The sequence below is a fragment of the Lepidochelys kempii genome, chromosome 11 (assembly GCF_965140265.1).
Source record: "Lepidochelys kempii isolate rLepKem1 chromosome 11, rLepKem1.hap2, whole genome shotgun sequence".
In the NCBI taxonomy this organism is placed as follows: domain Eukaryota; kingdom Metazoa; phylum Chordata; order Testudines; family Cheloniidae; genus Lepidochelys; species Lepidochelys kempii.
Window position 1 is genome coordinate 8138445 of NC_133266.1, and position 19594 is coordinate 8158038.

Sequence of the window (19594 nt, forward strand, 5' to 3'; positions counted from 1 at the left end):
AAGGAGACTCAGGGAGCTTGGCTTGTTTAGCCTAACTAAAAGAAGGTTGAGGGGAGATATGATTGCTCTCTATAAATATATCAGAGGGATAAATACCAGAGAGGGAGAGGAATTATTTAAACTCAGTACCAATGTGGACACAAGAACAAATGGATATAAACTGGCCACTAGGAAATTTAGATTAGAAATTAGACGAAGGTTTCTAACCATCAGAGGAGTGAAGTTTTGGAATAGCCTTCCGAGGGAAGTAGTGGGGGCAAAAGATCTATCTTGCTTTAAGATTAAACTCGATAAGTTTATGGAGGAGATGGTATGATGGGATAACATGGTTTTGGTAATTAAATATTCATGGTAAATAGGCCCAATGGCCTGTGATGGGTTTTTAGATGGGGTAAGATCCAAGTTACCCGGGAAAGAATTTTCTGTAGTATCTGGCTGATGAATCTTGCCCATATGCTCAGGGTTTAGCTGATCGCCATATTTGGGGTCGGGAAGGAATTTTCCTCCAGGGCAGATTGGAAGGCCCTGGAGGTTTTTCGCCTTCCTCTGTAGCATGGGGCATGGGTCACTTGCTGGAGGATTCTCTGCTCCTTGAGGTCTTCAAACTACAATTTGAGGACTTCAATAGCACAGATATAGGTGTGAGGTCTTTTTTAGGAGTGGTGGGTGAAGTTCTGTGGCCTGCATTGTGCAGGAGGTCAGACTAGATGATCATAATGGTCCCTTCTGACCTAAATATCTATGAATCTAGGACCCCACCCCCATCCAACCCCCCCGTACCCTGACTGCCCTGACCCCTATCCACTCCCACGCCTATCCAACCCCCGTGTCCCCTGACTGCATCCCCCAAACCTCTGCCCCCCGGGACTGACTGCCCCCTGCTCCCTTACCATGCTGCTCAGAGCAGCAGGCTGGGCAGCCGCGCCGCCTGGCTGGAGCCAGCCACGTTGCCGCGCTACCCGGCAGGAGCTCGCACTGCTGCCCAGAGTGCTGGTGGCATGGTGAGCTGAGGCTGAGGTGGAGGGGGAACAGCAGGGGAGGGGCCAGGGGCTAACCTCCCCGGCCGGGAACTCAAGCACTGGGCAGGATGTGGTCCATGGGCCATAGTTTGCCCACTTCTGTCCTAGATGGAGGTAAGGGGCTCTCATTTACCTGTTCTTTCAGCTATTAGCATTATAAAGCTTGAAACGTAGCTTGAATAGCTGTTTATAATATATAGATATTTTAATAAAAGTAAAATCTAAAATGCAGTTGTTGTGGAGCCTTTTCCTTGGCTTTAGGCCAGGCATCAGGTTCTTGGTGTGAGCTGATGACTTTTGTAACTTCACCTTTCCCAAACCTGAATTTATTTCACTTTGATCAGCCTGTCTTTCCTATTGTTTATGCTGCAGGAAACATCCACTTGTTAAGATAAAATATTAATAGCTCAATGTGTTGTTTTGGAAGAAAGAGGACCTTGGCTCAAATGTCTTAAAAGTGGAAGAAATTATTATTTTAAATAGATGAGCTCCTGTTGGTTCAAGAGTTGTAACAAAGTTGTTTGGAGAGTTTTTAATACATTTTTTTTTTTTTTAATAATAATGACTCTATTAACTGAAACTAACAGAAGAGGCTGATGGTCTGTCCCCAGTGCCTCCTCTTATACTTGATTATTGCTGTGCATATATGTGAGGTCACTTGCTGTTCCAAGTCCTCCTGGTACTTAGTAATAAGGGAGCGACAGAAGAGTATGACAGCCTGAAATCAGTGTCTAGGCCACAGGTTCCACAAACTGAGGGGTGCACCATGCCCTTGGGGGGCCTGAGCAACATTTGGGGGGGGCGGTGGGGAGGGAGCACCACCCAGCCCTGCTTCGCTCCCAGCTCTACTGTGGCCCCAGCTCCTGGGCCCATGCCCGCCCCCAGCCTCAGCTTCTGGCCATGGCTCCTTTCCCAACCCTGCCCCCAGATGCGGCTCCAGTCTTGGGCCCTCTCTGTGTCCCCCCCCGCTCCTGGCCCCAGGGGAAGGCGTGATCCTGAAAAGTTTGGGGACCACTGGTCTAGGCTTTTGTCATATTTGATTTAGAGCTTTCAGTATAAAATGTAGGTTTGAATCATATTGAAAGAGAGGTTTAACCCAGGACCACGGTTACAGTTTTAATTAAATGCAAAGTATTTAAAGATCAGAGTACAATAGGGTGGTAAAAAGTTTGCTTGCTCTTTTAGTATGGGATTTAGTGGTTGAAGCAGAGATGGAGGAACTTCTGAGAATAAGAATTATAGTTAGCTCTCAATATTACTTTATAAACAAAGCAAATTTTGTAGAAATCATTAGACTGTATTCAATGGCTTTTGTATCTGTGTTCAACTCATTTGACTACTTCTTCAAACAAACCTAGCCAAAAATTCTGTGATAGACTATTTCACCTGGTAGTGAGCTTCTAGTGAGTTGGCATACAGTATGGGACAAAAGTTTGGGTTTTACTCAACTCATAACTGTGTAAACCTGTTAAGGTTGCTGAGTGCCAACAGTGTATTAAGAATCACATCAGTTGTTTACAAAACCCAACCACTTACAAGCAAGGAAATAAATAGTTAAGGACATTAAACATGTACACTGCCTGACTAATAAACATAAATAAATTTATTTCTACTTGATAAAAATAATATATCTTTCATCACAACATAACAATCTTAACTCTGACCCATGGGTTTTCTTAGTGGATTTTTATTATCTTGATGTTGTATCTAAATATTTTCTCTTACAGGAGACTAAGTGAGAAATACTTGTTAAAATCAAGCAGTAGATAATAAAAGTTTTGATAAAGTGCTTCCTTGAGAATAGTGTTGTTAAAGGAATTTAATAGGAAAAGTGTGTAGCATTTTTATGTATATGTAAATTTGACTTGTTTGAAGCTGATCAGCTGCCACAATGCACAGAATTTTTAATGTTTGATTTTCAAATGTTTTATGTTCATACTTTGTATTTATCACAGAAACATGGTATTTATTTGGGATCAGAGATAAGGTTGCTATTCTATGATTATATATATATATATTCTGACATTTTAAGTGTATGGGTTTTATCAGTGATGTGTTATGTAAATACTTTTCAGTAGTGTCCCTTAGCGATCTTAGCTGTTTCTTTAAATAAAGACTGGCTTTTAGTATTTTTGCTGTTGGTTTTTGTGTATGCAGGTAAACGAAGATAATAGGTTTTTTAAAAAATAAATAGGATGGAGTGGCTCACCAGATTAATAAATTAAAGGAGTGAATGGTACACATTTCTGTGGACAAGCAATATATCTCTCTACTATGTATGTAAGGGTTGTGAAATCACTTGTTGGTGAGAGTGCACTGTGTTCGAGAAATGTTGCTTGATTCGCTTTGCTTTAGTCATTTGAAAGGATTTGATGACTGAGCTGTCCTAGAGTATAGTCTTTGTATGATTTTGGTTCTCCCCCCCCCCCCCATCTGCTTCAAAGCTGAAGAATTATAAGAATTATGTCTGGATTTCAAATAGTGGCTATTTCTATACCTGTCCTTGAAAACTGCCTGATGCATTAGGCCGTGCCAGACGACAACCGTGTTTCCAATTTCATGGCATAAAGTGCCCTCATTGGGCATGCAGGGGGACACAGAGTCGTAGGGTTCCTTGCTGAATACTTCCAAATTATTGGCATTTTGGCACTAACTACTTATAAAGACAGGTTTAAAATCTACATTTGATAAATTACAGATCATTAAATATTTTCATGTACTTGGTGCACCGTAAATGCCAGCAACTCTACAGTTGTAGGTGAGGCTGTTGCCAATTTTGTGTTTAGAAACATTTTTATGGCATACTCAATTTGTGTTTTCGTAGCCTTGAAAAGGTAAATGCAGTAACAAATACACCTGTTATATGCTAATTTATTTTGCAATTTCAGAAAAAAGCCAAGGGCCAACATCTGTTTGAACAGATCATGTATCATCTGGACCTCGTTGAAAATGACTACTTTGGACTGAGGTTCATGGATTCTGCACAAGTGGCAGTGAGTAACAGAGGCTTGTTTTTTCTAGCAACAGTCATTAAGTTTAAAACTTAATGTAACAGACCAACAGACTACCAAAAAGCAAATGTTTGTAGTTTAAATTATCTTGGATGCAAAAACTGCAGAGCATACCAAAGATTAATCAACCCCATGTTGGCCACCACAGTCCCTTACATATTCTTGTCCTTCACTTTTCTGTCCCATTCCTCTCTCTCCTTTCTGGTTTTAAAGTCAGGACAGTTGTTGCAGAAGGACTTTGATACCACAGCACTTTTGTCCAGTAATGTTCATTAACTAACGATTGCAGAGCGGAACTAGCTGGGATTGGGTTTGCCCAGTCTTTCGTTCTATAGGCAGTGATGCAGGGAGAGGCCTTTTCTGCCCGTTGCACGAGCTAGGTAGGGAATAGAGCTGGATCTCAGTAATGTAACATTTTAACCTGACCCAGGACTGACTCTTCTTGTAACAGGAGGGAAATGGTGCCCTTCTAAGATAAGGGGCTCTGTATTTAGATTTTCAAATTGCTCAGGTGTCCATCACATGTGTGACAAAGTTCCTCCTCTGCCTCGGTGGGTCCTGCGCTTATTGGCAGATTTGCTTGCCTCAGAGATTCACGGCAGCCCTCAGTTTGGCCACTCTTGCTAGTGGCTCAAACCTGCCGTCCACTCAGCTAACCTCATCACTGGCCAGCATGGGGGAAATGGAGAACAATCCCTGCAGTCTCTGTGTCCCACCTGGTGGGTCGGGGACAGGGCAGATCCCTTTCCAATTTAGACCTTCCCTTCTCGTGTTTCTCACAGACCAGGTCAACTCCTCCTGTGTCCAATCAGGAGTTGGGGGATGGGGGGGAACCTGGGCCCACCCTCTACACCGGGTTCCAGCCCAGGGCCTTGTGGATAGCAGCTGTCCACAATGTTCCCTGTATCAGCTGCGTGACAGCTACAATTCCCTGGGCTACTTCCCCATTGCCTTCCCCCCAGCACCTTCTTTATCATCACTGCAGGATCTTCCTCCTGAAGCCTGATCACGCTTGAATACTTCACTCCTCCAGCAGCACGCCTTCTCACTCCCTGCTCCTGACGTGCCCCCCTACTAACTGATGGGAGGTCCTTTTTCAACCAGGTGTCCTGATTAGCCTGCCTGCCATAATTGAATCTAGAAAGTTCTAAATTGACTCCAGGTGTCTTGATTAGCTTGCCTGTCTTAATTGGTTCTGGCAGGTTCCTGATTGCTCTAGGGCAGCCCCTGCTCTGGTCACTGAGGGAACAGAAAACTGTTCATTCAGTGGCCAATATATTTGCCTTCTACCAGACTCCTGTATCCCACTGGTCTGGGTCTGTCACACATGTCTCTTTGGTACAGATGACCAGGTTGTCCATGCATTTCAAAATCACTTCAGATTTATTTCAAGAGTAACACACCAAAGTCAGCAGGGTAGGAATGGCAGCTACTGGTGATATAAGTAGCTGAACTGCTCTAGTTCAGTCTGCAAGATAAAGGTACTGACACTAGTCCACTGACTTCTGAAATATTTGTCAAAAGTTGAAATTTTTAGGGTCAGACATGAACTATTTACCTTAAAATAGCATGTTAGTTGGCTTGCTGCTAAAACATGAAGTTCTCCTTGTTTCCTCCCCTGGTAGACAAGGCAACCAAACAGGCTGGCTGGCCTCTCTAGAATCTGGATGAGCTGTTCCCAAATCCCTGCATACCTTGGTGGTATCCTACATAAAGCAGTCTCCATGGATCTCTCTTCACACTTAACTTGTATTGCAGAGAGGGGTTTCCTTTAGGAAAATAATCTGACCTTGAACATTTGATATTTAAGGCAAATTTCACTGCTGACATGAGTAGGCACAGTTCCACTCCAGTTCTCTGAGTGGCACCCATTTACACCAGCAGTGAGTATGGCACTTGCTCTCTTGGATTACAGAGGACAGCTGGCATTGTGGGAGAAAAGTCGGGGGTGTCTCCTTCCACCCTGGAGACTCCAGCAGAGATGGTTGGAGCAGCATCTATCTATCTGCCTGCCTGCTGCTGACCTGTCAGCAAAAACACTAGTTTGGAAGATTGCTGGAGGGCTAGTGATGGGAATTAATTTTCAGCACCTGAGGTCACCTTGGAAAAGTAGTTAAAGAAGAGGGTAGGTACGTACATGGACTACCAACGAGAGACATAGGCCCTCTGGCAATTTTACTAGATAAAATACACTCCAGAAAAATACTGAGATCCCCTTCACTATTTGTGCACTTTAAAGAAAATGTTCTCTTACTTCCCTTTTCTTATCTGCACCTGTTGCTGCTATTTATCCATATGCCATGGAGCATTTAGATGGTTACTATCCTGATATGACAGACTATTGAAACTGCTTTAAGAATTTACAAGCTGTGTACATGACGTTGTATGCTGTATTACTACACCTGCAAAACAAATCTAGCCTCTTGAGATTGTTGCACTTCAATTTGCTCATAAACTGCTCCATCACACTTCTATGTTCTTTTCACCAAAACAGCGTCCTTTGTGCATGAGGGCATAGAGACAGTCTAACTGATTTCCGTGCTGTCATGTTCCCTATGAAGAGTTTCCATGTGCCAGTAGCTTTTATTAGAGCTCACAGTTTATTCAACTCCACTTGTTAAGCCATGCTGTCTGACTGTTTTTCCTACTTACCACCCCAATGTCTGATAACAGTGACTCCTCCTCAGGTGATGGGGTTGTGAGGAAGAATCTTTCCTACCCCAAAAATGGCTCATGGGTTAGTTTCCCTGGATGAGTTAGGTTCCCTGGGCGGGTATTTCCAGTCCAGGTGATTCCTGGTGAGTATTCATCTAGACTGTGTAACATGCTATCTGCAGGCAATTCAGCTTGGTTTGTTTCCTTTTTATAACTGTCATGAGCATTTACATTCACTGTTTAACGTGTTTCATTGAGACCCTCATTTATTGTAAGGCTTTTAAATACTGTAGTAAGCTTCTTATTTTGAAAAGACTAATGCCAAATGGCGAGAAGCAAACAGTTTAATCTTTCTAAAGAACTGTCTGCCTATTATGATGGCAGCTTTTCATTCAAAATGGAGCAAGTAAATTAGTGATAACACTATCCCCATTCTAGAGGTGGGGAACTGAAGTACAGAGAGATCAAGTGACTTGCCCAAGGTCCTGTAGGAAGTCTGTGGCAGAGTCAGGAATTGAATTCAGGCCTTCTGAGTCACAGTCTAGTGCGGCATTTCTCAAATGCAGCCATCAGGGGCTTTTTATGCGGCCACAGCCTCTGGGGTGGGGGGAGCAGCAGGGGCCCCTAACCACTCTTGCTAAGATTTTGCAATCTGAGATCCAACCACTGACCTATTTTCTTCTAATAAAATTTTGCAATCCCATGTGAAGTGAAAGAATATCTTATCTTGCTCACCTGGCCTCTGTATTCATTTTTAGTCTGGTGGTTAGGAATATTTTTTTGGGCTATAAAGACAGAAGCTGTCAAAAAGGAGCATTTGTGCCAGTTTCTAGAGCATACAGGGATTGAGCCAAAGCTCATTGTGGTCAGTAGGAAGGCTACTGTTGAATTCAAGTAGCTTTAGATCAATTCAGCGTCAAACGGTATAACCCACCCTAGAGGTGTGGAAAATAAAGATGACATGAGACTTATTAGGCTAATTAGCTTATCCTTCAATAATGTAGAAAACATAGTCTGTAACAAGAAGGAAGTACTGAACTTTAAACTGTGGCAAACTTATAACCTCACTTTAATGTACAGAGAGCATTATGGAGTCAAATGCTACATAAGTTAATTCATTGTAGAATATACTGTTTTTGTTATACTCAAGCAAATACTTCAGCTATGGTAGTTCTTAATACTGAACATGACTTGCATAGCATTGTCTAAATTACAGAGCTATTCCACATAGCAAGAGAAAAGCTATTACTTTTTGTCAAACAAGAATTATTCTTACCACTTTGTTTAAAAAGCTGCTATTCCTATTTATTTACAAAAAGAAAAGGAGGACTTGTGGCACCTTAGAGACGAACAAATTTATTTGAGCATAAGCTTTCATGAGCTACGGATGAAGTGAGCTGTAGCTCACGAAAGCTTATGCTCAAATAAATTTGTTAGTCTCTAAGGTGCCACAAGTCCTTCTTTTCTTTTTTGCGGATACAGACTAACATGGCTGCTACTCTGAAACCTATTTATTTAGTCTCCCTTTCTGAAGTGATCAACTCCAAATTGTTTTAAGAATAACTTTTAGCTCTTTTTGTTTGTTCAGTATGCAGTTTTCATTGTTCATTAGTGATTCATTCTTCGTTGTGACTGTTAGATTTGGATAAAGGTACTAGAGCGTGTAGAATAAACTCTCATCAAAATGTAAACTTTTTTGGCAGCCCCATTTGTATTCCATCTGAATCACTTGAAATAAATGTAGCCTTCTCTCTTTTAAAAAGTCTCTCCAAGGCTTCCAATGGTAAAAGCTGTTCTGTTTCCCCTTCCCCTTCCCCATGGTCCCCTCCCCCGTTACCCATTCAAGCTGAACTCCTGGAGGCATTGGTGTTAGGAGCTGAGTCAAGTAAAGTGCTATCAGTGCCTGTCTCCAGCCTTTTAACTGCCTACCACTGGAATGTGGAGGAGATGAAAGAAAACAGACTGGAGATTAAACAGATGTGCACACAGTCCTGCGGTCTGAAAATGGCCTTCCTCCCCTCCCATCCCCATCTTACCTTCTGTGAAGTATCTGAATCACCAGGCCCCTGTGGGAGCAGTGTGACCCATAGTTCTACCAGAGGAGCACTGCTGATTTATGACACTCAACTGTATTGGCAGCAAGGAGACATCTGAGATCAGCTGATCGAGATGCCTCTTTAAGCATCACATTCCAGCCAAAACATGGTGTGCATGGTACCTTGTTCCAGCCGTTCAGCCAGTGTAGTTCTCTTCTAGGATAATGCAACATCTGTTACCTGCCCATGTCACACATTTTGGACAGATCATGCCCCTCTGATATGGGTCTGTGTGGTCCATCGTGTGTTGGGCCCAGCTCTGTCATTGGCCCATGGTACAACCTCTGCAGTACCAGGTGTACGGCTGCACGATTCCTTCTGGGCACACTGCATGTGTGCCTGTGCCCAGGCTTCTTTCTTACCTGTGGATGTGCAAGTTTTTCTCCTATGTGGTCTAATGTGCTAACATAAAATAAGTCATGATTTTTCCCTCTGAGAATTAACTGGTATCTAGCTTATCATAGAATATCAGGGTTGGAAGGGACCTCAGGAGGTCATCTAGTCCAACCCCCTGCTCAAAGCAGGACTAATCCCCAACTAAATCATCCCAGCCAGAGCTTTGTCAAGCCTGACCTTAAAAACCTCAAAGAAAGGAGATTTCACCACCTCCCTAGGTAACGTATTCCAGTGCTTCACCATCCTCCTAGTGAAAAAGTTTTTCCTAATATCCAACCTAAACCTCCCCCACTGCAACTTGAGACCATTACTCCTTGTTCTGTCATCTGCTACCACTGAGAACAGTCTAGATCCACCCTCTTTGGAACCCCCTTTCAGGTAGTTGAAAGCAGCTATCAAATCCCCCCTCATTCTTCTCTTCTGCAGGCTAAACAATCCCAGTTCCCTTAGCCTCTCCTCATAAGTCATGTGTTCCAGTCCCCTAATCATTTTTGTTGCCCTCCGCTGGACGTTTTCTAATTATTTCGCATCCTTCTTGTAGTGTGGAGCCCAAAACTGGACACAGTATTCCAGATGAGGCTTCACCAATGTCGAATAGAGGGTAACAATCACATCCCTCGATCTGCTGGCAGTTCCCCTACTTATACATCCCAAAATGCCATTGGCCTTCTTGGCAACAAGGGCACGCTATTGACTCATATCCAGCTTCTCGTCCACTGTAACCCCTAAGTCCTTTTCTGCAGAACTGCTGCTGAGCCATTCGGTCCCTAGTCTGTAGCGGTGCATGGGGTTCTTCCGTCCTAAGTGCAGGACTCTGCACTTGTTCTTGTTGAACCTCATCAGATTTCTTTTGGCCCAATCCTCTAATTTGTCTAGGGCCTTCTGTATCCTATCCCTACCTTCCAGCGTATTTACGCTCCTCCCAGTTTAGTGTCATCTGCAAACTTGCTGAGGGTGCAGTCCATGCCATCCTCCAGATCATTAATGAAGATATTGAACAAAACCGTCCCCAGGACCGACCCTTGGGGTACTCCACTTGATACCAGCTGCCAACTTGACGTGGAGCCATTGATCACTACCCGTTGAGCCCGACGATCTAGCCAGCTTTTTGTCCACCTTATAGTCCATTCATCCAGCTCATACTTCTTTTACTTGCTGGCAAGAATACTGTGGGAGACCATGTCAAAAGCTTTCCTCAAGTCAAGGAACAACACGTCCACCGCTTTCCCCTCATCCACAGAGCCAGTTATCTCGTCATAGAAGGCAGTTAGGTTAGTCAGGCATGACTTGCCCTTGGTAAATCCATGCTCACTGTTCCTGATCACTTTCCTCTCCTGTAAGTGCTTCAGAATTGATTCCTTGAGGACCTGCTCCATGATTTTTCCAGGGACTGAGGTGAGGCTGACTGGCCTGTAGTTCCCAGGATTCTCCTTCTTTCCTTTTTTAAAGATGGGCACTACATTAGCCTTTTTCCAGTCATCCGGGACCTCCCCCAATCGCCATGAGTTTTCAAAGATAAATGGCCAATGGCTCTGCAATCACATCCGCCAACTCCTTTAGCACTCTCGGATACAGCGCATCCGGCCCCATGGACTTGTGCTCGTCCAGCTTTTCTAAATAGTCCCGAACCACTTCTTTCTTCACAGAGGGCTGGTCACCTCCTCCCCATGCTGTGCTGTCCAGTGCAGTAGTCTGGGAGCTGACCTTGTTCGTGAAGACGGAGCCAAAAAAAGCATTGAGTACGTTAGCTTTTTCCGCATCCTCTGTCACTAGGTTGCCTCCCTCATTCAGTAAGGGGCCCACGCTTTCCTTGACTTTCTTCTTGTTGCTAACGTACCTGAAGAAACCCTTCTTGTTACTCTTAACATCTCTTGCTAGCTGCAACTCCAAGTGTGATTTGGCCTTCCTGATTTCACTCCTGCATTCCCAAGCAATATTTTTATACTCCTCCTTGGTCATTTGTCCAATCTTCCACTTCTTGTAAGCCTCTTTTTTGTGTTTAAGATCAGCAAGGATTTCACTGTTAAGCCAAGCTGATCGCCTGCCATATTTACTATTCTTTCTACACATCGGGATAGTTTGTTCCTGTAACCTCAATAAGGATTCTTTAAAATACAGCCAGCTCTCCTGGCCTCCTTTCCCCCTCATGTTATTCTCCCAGGGGATCCTGCCCATCAGTTTCCTGAGGGAGTCAAAGTCTGCTTTTCTGAAGTCCAGGGTCTGTATTCTGTTGTTCTCCTTTCTTCCCTGTGTCAGGATCCTGAACTTGACCATCTCATGGTCACTGCCTCCCAGGTTCCCGTCCACTTTAGCTTCCCCTACTAATTCTTCCCAGTTTGTGAGCAGCAGTCAAGAAGAGCTCTGCCCCTTGTTGGTTCCTCCAGCACTTGCACCAGGAACTTGTCCCCTACACTTTCCAAAAACTTCCTGGATTGTCTGTGCACTGCTGTATTGCTCTCCCAGCAGATATCAGGGTGATTGAAGTCTCCCATGAGAACCAGCGCCTGCAATCTAGTAACTTCCTTTAGTTGCCAAAAGAAAGCCTCATCCCCCTGGTCCAGTGATCAATAGCAGACTCCCACCACGACATCACCCTTGTTGCTCACACTTCTAAACTCAATCCAGAGACTCTCAGATTTTTCTGCAGTTTCATACCAGAGCTCTGAGCAGTCATACTGCTCTCTTACATGCAATGCAACTCCCCCACCTTTTCTGCCCTGCCTGTCCTTCCTGAACAGTTTATATCCATCCATGCCAGTACTCCAGTCATGTGAGGTATCCCACCCAGTCTCTGTTGTTCCAATCACATCATAATTCCTTGACTGTGCCAGGACTTCCAGTTCTCCCTGTTTGTTTCCCAGGCTTCTTGCATTTGTGTATAGGCACTTAAGATAACTCGCTGATCGTCCCTCTTTCTCAGTATGAGGCAGGAGCCCTCCCCTCTCGCGCTCTCCTGCTCGTGCTTCCTCCCGGTATCCCACTTCCCCACTTACTTCAAGGCTTTGGTCTCCTTCCCCCGGTGAACCTAGTTTACAGCCCTTCTCACTAGGTTAGCCAGCCTGCTCACGAAGGTACTCTTCATTAGCTTCATTATCTTATAACCAAGATAATTGAAATGATGTGGTATTTTCTACTCCCATTTTTTTTGCACCACTAAAACTTTACGATCTCATTTTCAGCATTTTAAAAAGTTAGTTATAAGTATTTTTCAGTAAAATCAGGATTTCCTCTTAAGGTAAAGGCCCCATGTACATTCATTAATAAATAACACCAAGGCTTCGTCTAACCACGTATTCCTAGAGGAAATGTTTGTGAGGGAGAAAAATAATTCCTTCATTATTTTTCCCTTCCCAAAAGTGTAGAATACAAACTGAGGCAGGTATCAGACATTGAAATCCTCATTTAATGCGATGTGAATTTATCTCACACTGTCTGTGCTCCTGCAGGAACTGATTTGTTCTCCTGGAAGCATGTGGTATCATTAACATGGATTGTTTGTGTATCAGTACTCCAGACAGATAAATGTTCTGTTGAGCACTGACTTCTACATGTTGTATTGCTGCATGGATGCTGTCTGCTGTAATCACTTGAAACTAATTCTGTGTCTTGATCATTTTCACTTGAAATAAACTCTATTCTAATGCACTATGATGTGGTGCTTCTGTGTTCACATATCCCCTTAAGGAGTCTGCTCTGTGACACACTTTTTGTATGGGTTAACCCATGTTATTTAGAATAAAATGCTTTGATAAGCAGACTGGGGCGTTAGCCATAAAGGATTCAGATTAGGCTTTGTTTTAGTGGGACTGCTCGCCATTTTAAGACGGTCCTTCCTAATGTATGGCTAACCTTTGTGACTTGGTTTACATCTGTGTTTCTTTTTGTAAAGATTTCTCCTTACCTTATGATAAAACAATTTCAACTCAAGGATTCTGTGTCTTTCAGCATTGGTTGGACAACACAAAGAGCATTAAAAAACAAGTTAAAAGTAAGTGTCCTTTTAAATTTCTTTTTTCATCCAATCAAGTAGCAATATAGATTGTGGGGACATGTAGTCTTGTGTATTTGCAACACTAGAAGTCATCCTGCCAGGAATAGGCAGTGTCCTGAAAGGAGCGATGTGGTGACAAAATCTTGATACGTGCCTAGTGGTGACTTAACACTCCATGGTTCCTGTTACTTAATTCAATATATTTTCCTTAATGCTGGAGGATCATTAAATATGAAATGATTTATTTAGCATCATAGCTTTACAGTTTCTTCAGCAGATGTAGAGCCTTGTCCTCACTAAATGAAAAACTGTCTCAGAGCCCCCTCTGCTTGGTGGTTGTAGAATGCCCTAATCCGTGTGTGGTCTGCCTATCAAATCACCACAGATGGCATAAAGTTTGGTAGCAGCTTATTGGATAGATTCAGTGATAATCTATCACTGGATAATTTTGGATATGTTAGTATGTCAATCTTGGCTGACTATGTTCAGCAGCTTCTTCACTGCAACTGTACAGTCTTTAGGGTCTTGCGATGCTACTTTAATAAAATGTAAATCTTGGAAGGGATGTCAGAGAAAAGGATCCTAGTTTCAACGCACAAATCCATCTAGAGCTCTGCAGTTTCAAAGAACCGTTAATCCATTCTTTGTCTGGATTAACTCTCTGCCTTCAAGAAAGATGATGCTCCCAAAGAGGGACTGTTCACCCCCACCAAATTGGGTCTAAAACTCTGTGGAATATGGTGGCATAACCTGTCAACAGCAGGTACTCCCCAGAGCTCTGCAAGTGTTTTACATAAGACAGCAGAGTTTCTAAGAATTTGGCTGAGTGCAGAGCCAAAATCCATGACTTTCTAAATGATGATGAATAGAGTGCTTAAATATTGGGATTAACCTAGATTTGTCTGTTCTTGGCAAGACCAATCAACTTAATGGTTTAAGACGGCTGGGTTGACTTGTAATATGTAAAACAAACTATTTTGTGTGTCTGTTAGTGTGTGATTTAAAAAAAGGAAAATCTCATGTCACAAGGGAATTCTTTTCTCAGACACCTTATGCTGGGTCAAAACCATTGATAGGCAGACTTCTGGTATATGTGCTTCTGTTCTATAACAAATTCGGACCTTTCCCAGGTAATATCCTGTTGTTATCAATTTCTTCAATTCATTTACTTTGCAGTTGGCCCTCCATACTGTCTGCATCTTCGTGTAAAATTTTACTCCTCTGAGCCTAACAATCTCCGTGAAGAGTTAACAAGGTAACTTGAGTGTGATCTACACAATTGTATAAAGAACAGGAGTACTTGTGGCACCTTAGAGACTAACCAATTTATTTGAGCATAAGCTTTCGTGAGCTACAGCTTATGTTTATGTTCTGGGATATATTAGCAGGAGAAAGGGAACTGTGGAGGGAGAAGTGAATAGGGCCATGCTGAAGGGTCAGGTGGGGAATGGAAGACTGCAACCCTGGAGTATTGGCCCCCCTGCCGGATAGAGCCCCCTCCACTTCCCTGTCCAGGCTTTGTTCAGTAGAGGAAGCAGATTGGGCTGTGTGCCCTGGGGCCACTCTGAACAGCCGAATCAGAAGGAGGCTCTGTGTGGCTGAGGGCTCAGTACTTCTGAGATGCATCCTTCAACTCCCTGCTTGCAGAGTCCCCACTGGCCTCCCCAGTGGAGAATGGTAACTGCTGATTGGTGGCTGCTGCAGCAGTGGGGGAGTGAGACGGGAGGGGACACTGGTCCTCACAGCTGGAACCGCCCACACAGTGCTCCATTCACTTCTCCTGCCTGACAGAGCCCTCTCTGACCTGACCCATCAGCACGGCCCATCAGGTCTTGACGTCCCCCTGATAATCCAAGGGAGCACTCTCCTTAGTTTGGGAACCTCTAAACTAGATGACCCCTTGGGATTCCTTCGAAGCCTGCAGCTCTATGAATAGAGCTGTTTGGCTGCTGTTGGGATTTTTTGGATTCTGTGTCCATTGTCTTTTTTCCCCAATATTCATTGAATACATTATTTGACACGTGGGGGGGGTTGCCTTATTTAATAAGCTCTGCTAATAGGGTGGCCATAGGTTCTGAGCCAGTGGGATAGTGGGCAGCTTACGTTTTGTCCCACTCCTGACTTCAGTCTCTTATCAGTTGTGGTTAATTTAAAGCCATGTGATATCTAGCTATGTTTTTGGACAGAAAAACATTAAAATGCATTTGTAACTGTGAATTTCTCTCTGGTATAAGTGAACTCAGTTAGGCCCCATCATTTGCAGGATCCATGCAAAGCATAAGCAAATTGAAGAAGATTATTTCACCATCGTACTGAGATGTGAGTCCACAGTAGTACGCATGCAGGATTTAAGTCATGGCTAAACCTGGGTTTCAATCAGAAAAGAGCTTGTTGGAATCCCTGGGTAGTCCTGCTTTTCATCTGGTACTAACCTACGTATATATCTAGACACCACAAGATTGCTTTGTGTATATATGCTTTGTGACTTAACACCCCAGGGTTCCTGTTACTTAATTCAATATATTTTCCTTAATGCTGGAGGATCATTAAATATGAAATGATATATTTAGCATCATAGCCTTACAGTTATATATACACCAGAAGGGTCATTGATGTTCCCAGCTGAGTTCAGAAAAAGGGCAAAACTTACCAGGTTTGGACAACAGAGATTATTTGTAGAAGGCAATTCTGCTTCTGCAGAGTGGATCAGTGCTATTAGTGGAGAAACTGTCTTGGCAAGAGTGGTCAATTCTTTCTTGTGTTCTCCTATTCCCATTAATTGTAAACATTGCAGATCCTCTGTTACTCATAAGCAAGGCGAAGGTGCATTGTTAGCTCAAGTAAGTGTCAGTGTGGATATCAGTTTAAATGCATGTTTGCCTCTTGCACGTGAGATTAGAGCTTTTTTTTTTTTGTAATAGCAGCATCTGGGGCAGCTCATGCACCTTGTGCTGCTTTGCACTCCTATACCAGGGCATAAAGGACAGGGTGGCCACAAGGCTCCTGCAGTTCCCCCTTACTTCCCATGGCAGCAACACCGAACCTGAAAACTGTCCTACCTGCTAGTTCTCAGCTCAGGCTAAATGTCTACAAATCTTTGAAAAAAATCTTCATAATTACTTCTGATCTTCTGTATCTGCCACCATGAGCTGTCTCCATCTGTCTGAACTGAACTTGGCCAACCAGAGCCTTCTGAATAGGGATCCTTAGCATAGTGAACTCAAAACCTGTGGGCTTTAAGCTCCGCGATGAACTAATTACCATCCTGCGATGAACTAATTACCCAGAAAGATAAGCACAGCTGGTGACTCTTCTTTTTGGAAGAATTTCATATACTGAGCAGATGCTCGGTCTGCTTCTCGTTCTTCATCAGAATATGTAAGTCATAAGATGGGAAGCTAACGTTCCATTAAGGTCTCATCAGACTAAGAGGAGACAAGTTCTAAGAATTCTGCTGGCAGACAAACCAGTTTCATGTGCTGCCCCATCTAGCATACGAGCAATGCCTGAGATTGGTGCAGAGAAGACAGCACCAAGGAATGACCCAGCACCAACACCTCTGGTCTCAGTCTTGTACACAGAAGTGCCACTCCAAATACTGAGGCAGAGACTCCAGACAGAGCTCAGTGTTTTCCAAGAAGGACAGATGCCATAAAGCCTCTGGAGATAAATCCACCGTGCCCTACATGACATCTAGGGTTGAGGAGAAGGAGCACCATATGATTTGGCCAATTCCTCCAGCAGTGACCCGATTCCGGTGATGCATCCATCAGCATCAACAGACTGAGGAGGATGAGCTGGGAGGAGAAGCAAGATCATTGTCGGTACCAAGACGCTGACTTGCACCAGTACAGACTCCAGTATTGAAAGCACCATACTCTTCAGTGCTGTCCCTGGAGGAGGTCGGCTCTTCACCATCACTGGGGCACACATACCCTCCATCTTCCAGTAGAGAGACTTCTTCTCTGAGGTCAGTGGTTAACACTTCAGATAGTTCTGCCAGCTTACCCTACAGGGCTCAGCTTCCACCAGCTCGTCAGGAATAGCTCTGGATTGGCCATTATCCAACAAGCGAGCCGTACTTCTATGGCATTCCACCATTGCCCTATTGGGGTACCAGGCCTGCCATCTCAGGCATTGAGAAGCTCATCTCCACTCCTCTTGAAAAAGAGGAAGAGGGCATTCCTCATCAGCATCCTTGGCCAGAGTACCAGAAAGAGCCGTATCCAGGGACACCGCAGTACCAACGCCGTGTACTGTCATCAAAGGACTAGTCAAACTTGTCACCTCATGAAGCTGTATTTTCAGCAGCAGGACCAGCACCAGATGACTAAAAAAGTATTCCGGAAGTTCCTTTTGATGATTGTACAAACTTTGGAGATCAAGACTTCGAAGTTCAAGACTTCAGTCATAGCGGAGAAAATCCACAAGATACCTTGTGCAGCAGTTCATCCAGTATTGCCTTCCCTATAAATGAGGCACTGCTTGGCCCTGCCAAAGTCACTGTGGCAGATACTGGCCACAATAATGCCCATTCTGAAATGAGTCACGAAGAGATATTGAGTACCTCCTATGGGGTTTGAGTGCTCCTAGGCTCTCCTCACCCACTCTCCTTAGTTGCGGTACAAGAAAAGATGAAGTCCAGTAAGAGGTACCCCAGAGGATACCAAAAGGCTCAGCTTATTTGGGAGAAAGTTGTACTTTGCTGCACACAGCTGTTGGTGGCTAATTGCTAATCCTTACTGGCCAAATATGGCTTTCTAACATGGGACAGAGTGATAGCAAGGAAGGGTATCACAGACCGGTGGACCCACTGGTGGACACACACCAGGCTTCTGCAGTTGGACCCTTGTACTGGATCTGTGTGCTTCTAAACCACCATGAGTCTAGATAGATACCCGCCACAATCCCTGGCCTCTTGTGCACACGTCATGGTCTCTCTCACTCTCTTGGGAATGGGATCCAGTGGTCCAGATCTGACAGGACAAGGCTATGATCGTGTTGGTAGCCTCATGCTGGCCAAGACAGTTGGGCTGTTGGGCATACTGCAGATGTCCTCGTGTCCGCCCTTCCCCGCCCCATACACCTTCTGACCTGCTTGCACATAATATCTCAGAACAGTGGTGAAATTCTGCACCTAGATCTGCAGTCATTGCACTGATGTTTTGGATGTAGGCTGGTTGAGCACTCCTGACAGAGTGCTCCCTACAGGCTCAGGAGATTCTTGTACGAAGCAGGAAGCTTCCCACTAGGAAGACTTACTTCTCCAAATGGAAATTTTTTCCATATGGGCTGCCCAAAACCAGATAGCCCAAGTGGAGGCCCCAAGACTGACGATCCTTGACTACATGCTGCACCAGAAGCAGGTTGGACTAGCATTTAACATTTTCTAAGTTCACCTGGCAGGAATATTGGAGTATCACAGTTCAGTACAGTCATACTCAATCTTCTCAAATCTGACAGTATCAAAATTCCTGAGTGACCTCCTTCATGCTTATCTTCTGGTTAGAGACCTAACTCCCACATGGGACCTCAACTCGCAGACCCTCCCTTTGAAACATTGTTGGAGTGTTCACTACACCACCTGACCATCAAAATGGTCTTTTTTTTTTTATGGACATCACTTCAGCCATAAGGGCTTGGAGCTCACTGACTCAGAGCTGAAGTACCTTACACATCCTTCCATAGGGACATGGTGGTGTTGAAACCATGCACAGCCCAGACAGATGCTGCTATTTTAACAATACCTCTCCAGTCTTTCACACGTGAGGCTTATGCACACCTACAGTGGGATCCACACTAACTACAGTATCTAGAAGAACCACAGTTATTGTACGAAGAAATGGAGTACTTGTGGCACCTTAGAGACCTAACAAATTTATTTGAGCATAAGCTTTCGTGAGCTACAGCTCACTTCATCGGATGCATTCAGTGGAAAATACAATGGAGAGATTTATATACACAGAGAACACGAAACAATGGGTGTTACCATACACACTGTAACGAGAGTGATCAGGTAAGGTAAGCTATTACCAGCAAGGGATGGGGGGGCCGCGCGGGAGGGAAACCTTTTGTAGTGAAAATCAAGGTGGGCCATTTCCAGCAGTTGACAAGAACAGTAGGGGGAGAAATAAACAAGGGGAAATAGGTTTACTTTGTGTAATGACCTATCCACTCCCAGTCTCTATTCAAGCCTAAGTTAATTGTATCCAGTTTGCAAATTAATTCCAATTCAGCAGTCTCTCATTGGATTCTGTTTTTGAAGTTTTTTTGTTGAAGAATTGCCACTTTTAGGTCTGTAATCGAGTGATCAAAGAGATTGAAGTGTTCTCCGACTGGTTTTTGAACGTTATAATTCTTGACATCTGATTTGTGTCCATTTATTATTTTATGTAGAGACTGTCCAGTTTGGCCAACGTACATGGC

At 43.9% G+C, this 19594-nt stretch overlaps 1 protein-coding gene across 2 annotated transcripts in view; it reads left to right on the forward strand.

Annotated features, from left to right (window-relative positions):
• Window positions 1–19594, forward strand: part of EPB41L5 (erythrocyte membrane protein band 4.1 like 5) — a 54891-nt gene that overhangs the window by 8844 nt on the left and 26453 nt on the right. For both annotated transcript variants that reach the window (XM_073305044.1, XM_073305045.1), the window contains exons 3-5: window positions 3908–4012; window positions 13123–13165; window positions 14345–14423. In XM_073305044.1, the coding sequence (XP_073161145.1) occupies window positions 3908–4012; window positions 13123–13165; window positions 14345–14423 (227 nt within the window). The remainder of the gene's footprint in view (window positions 1–3907; window positions 4013–13122; window positions 13166–14344; window positions 14424–19594) is intronic.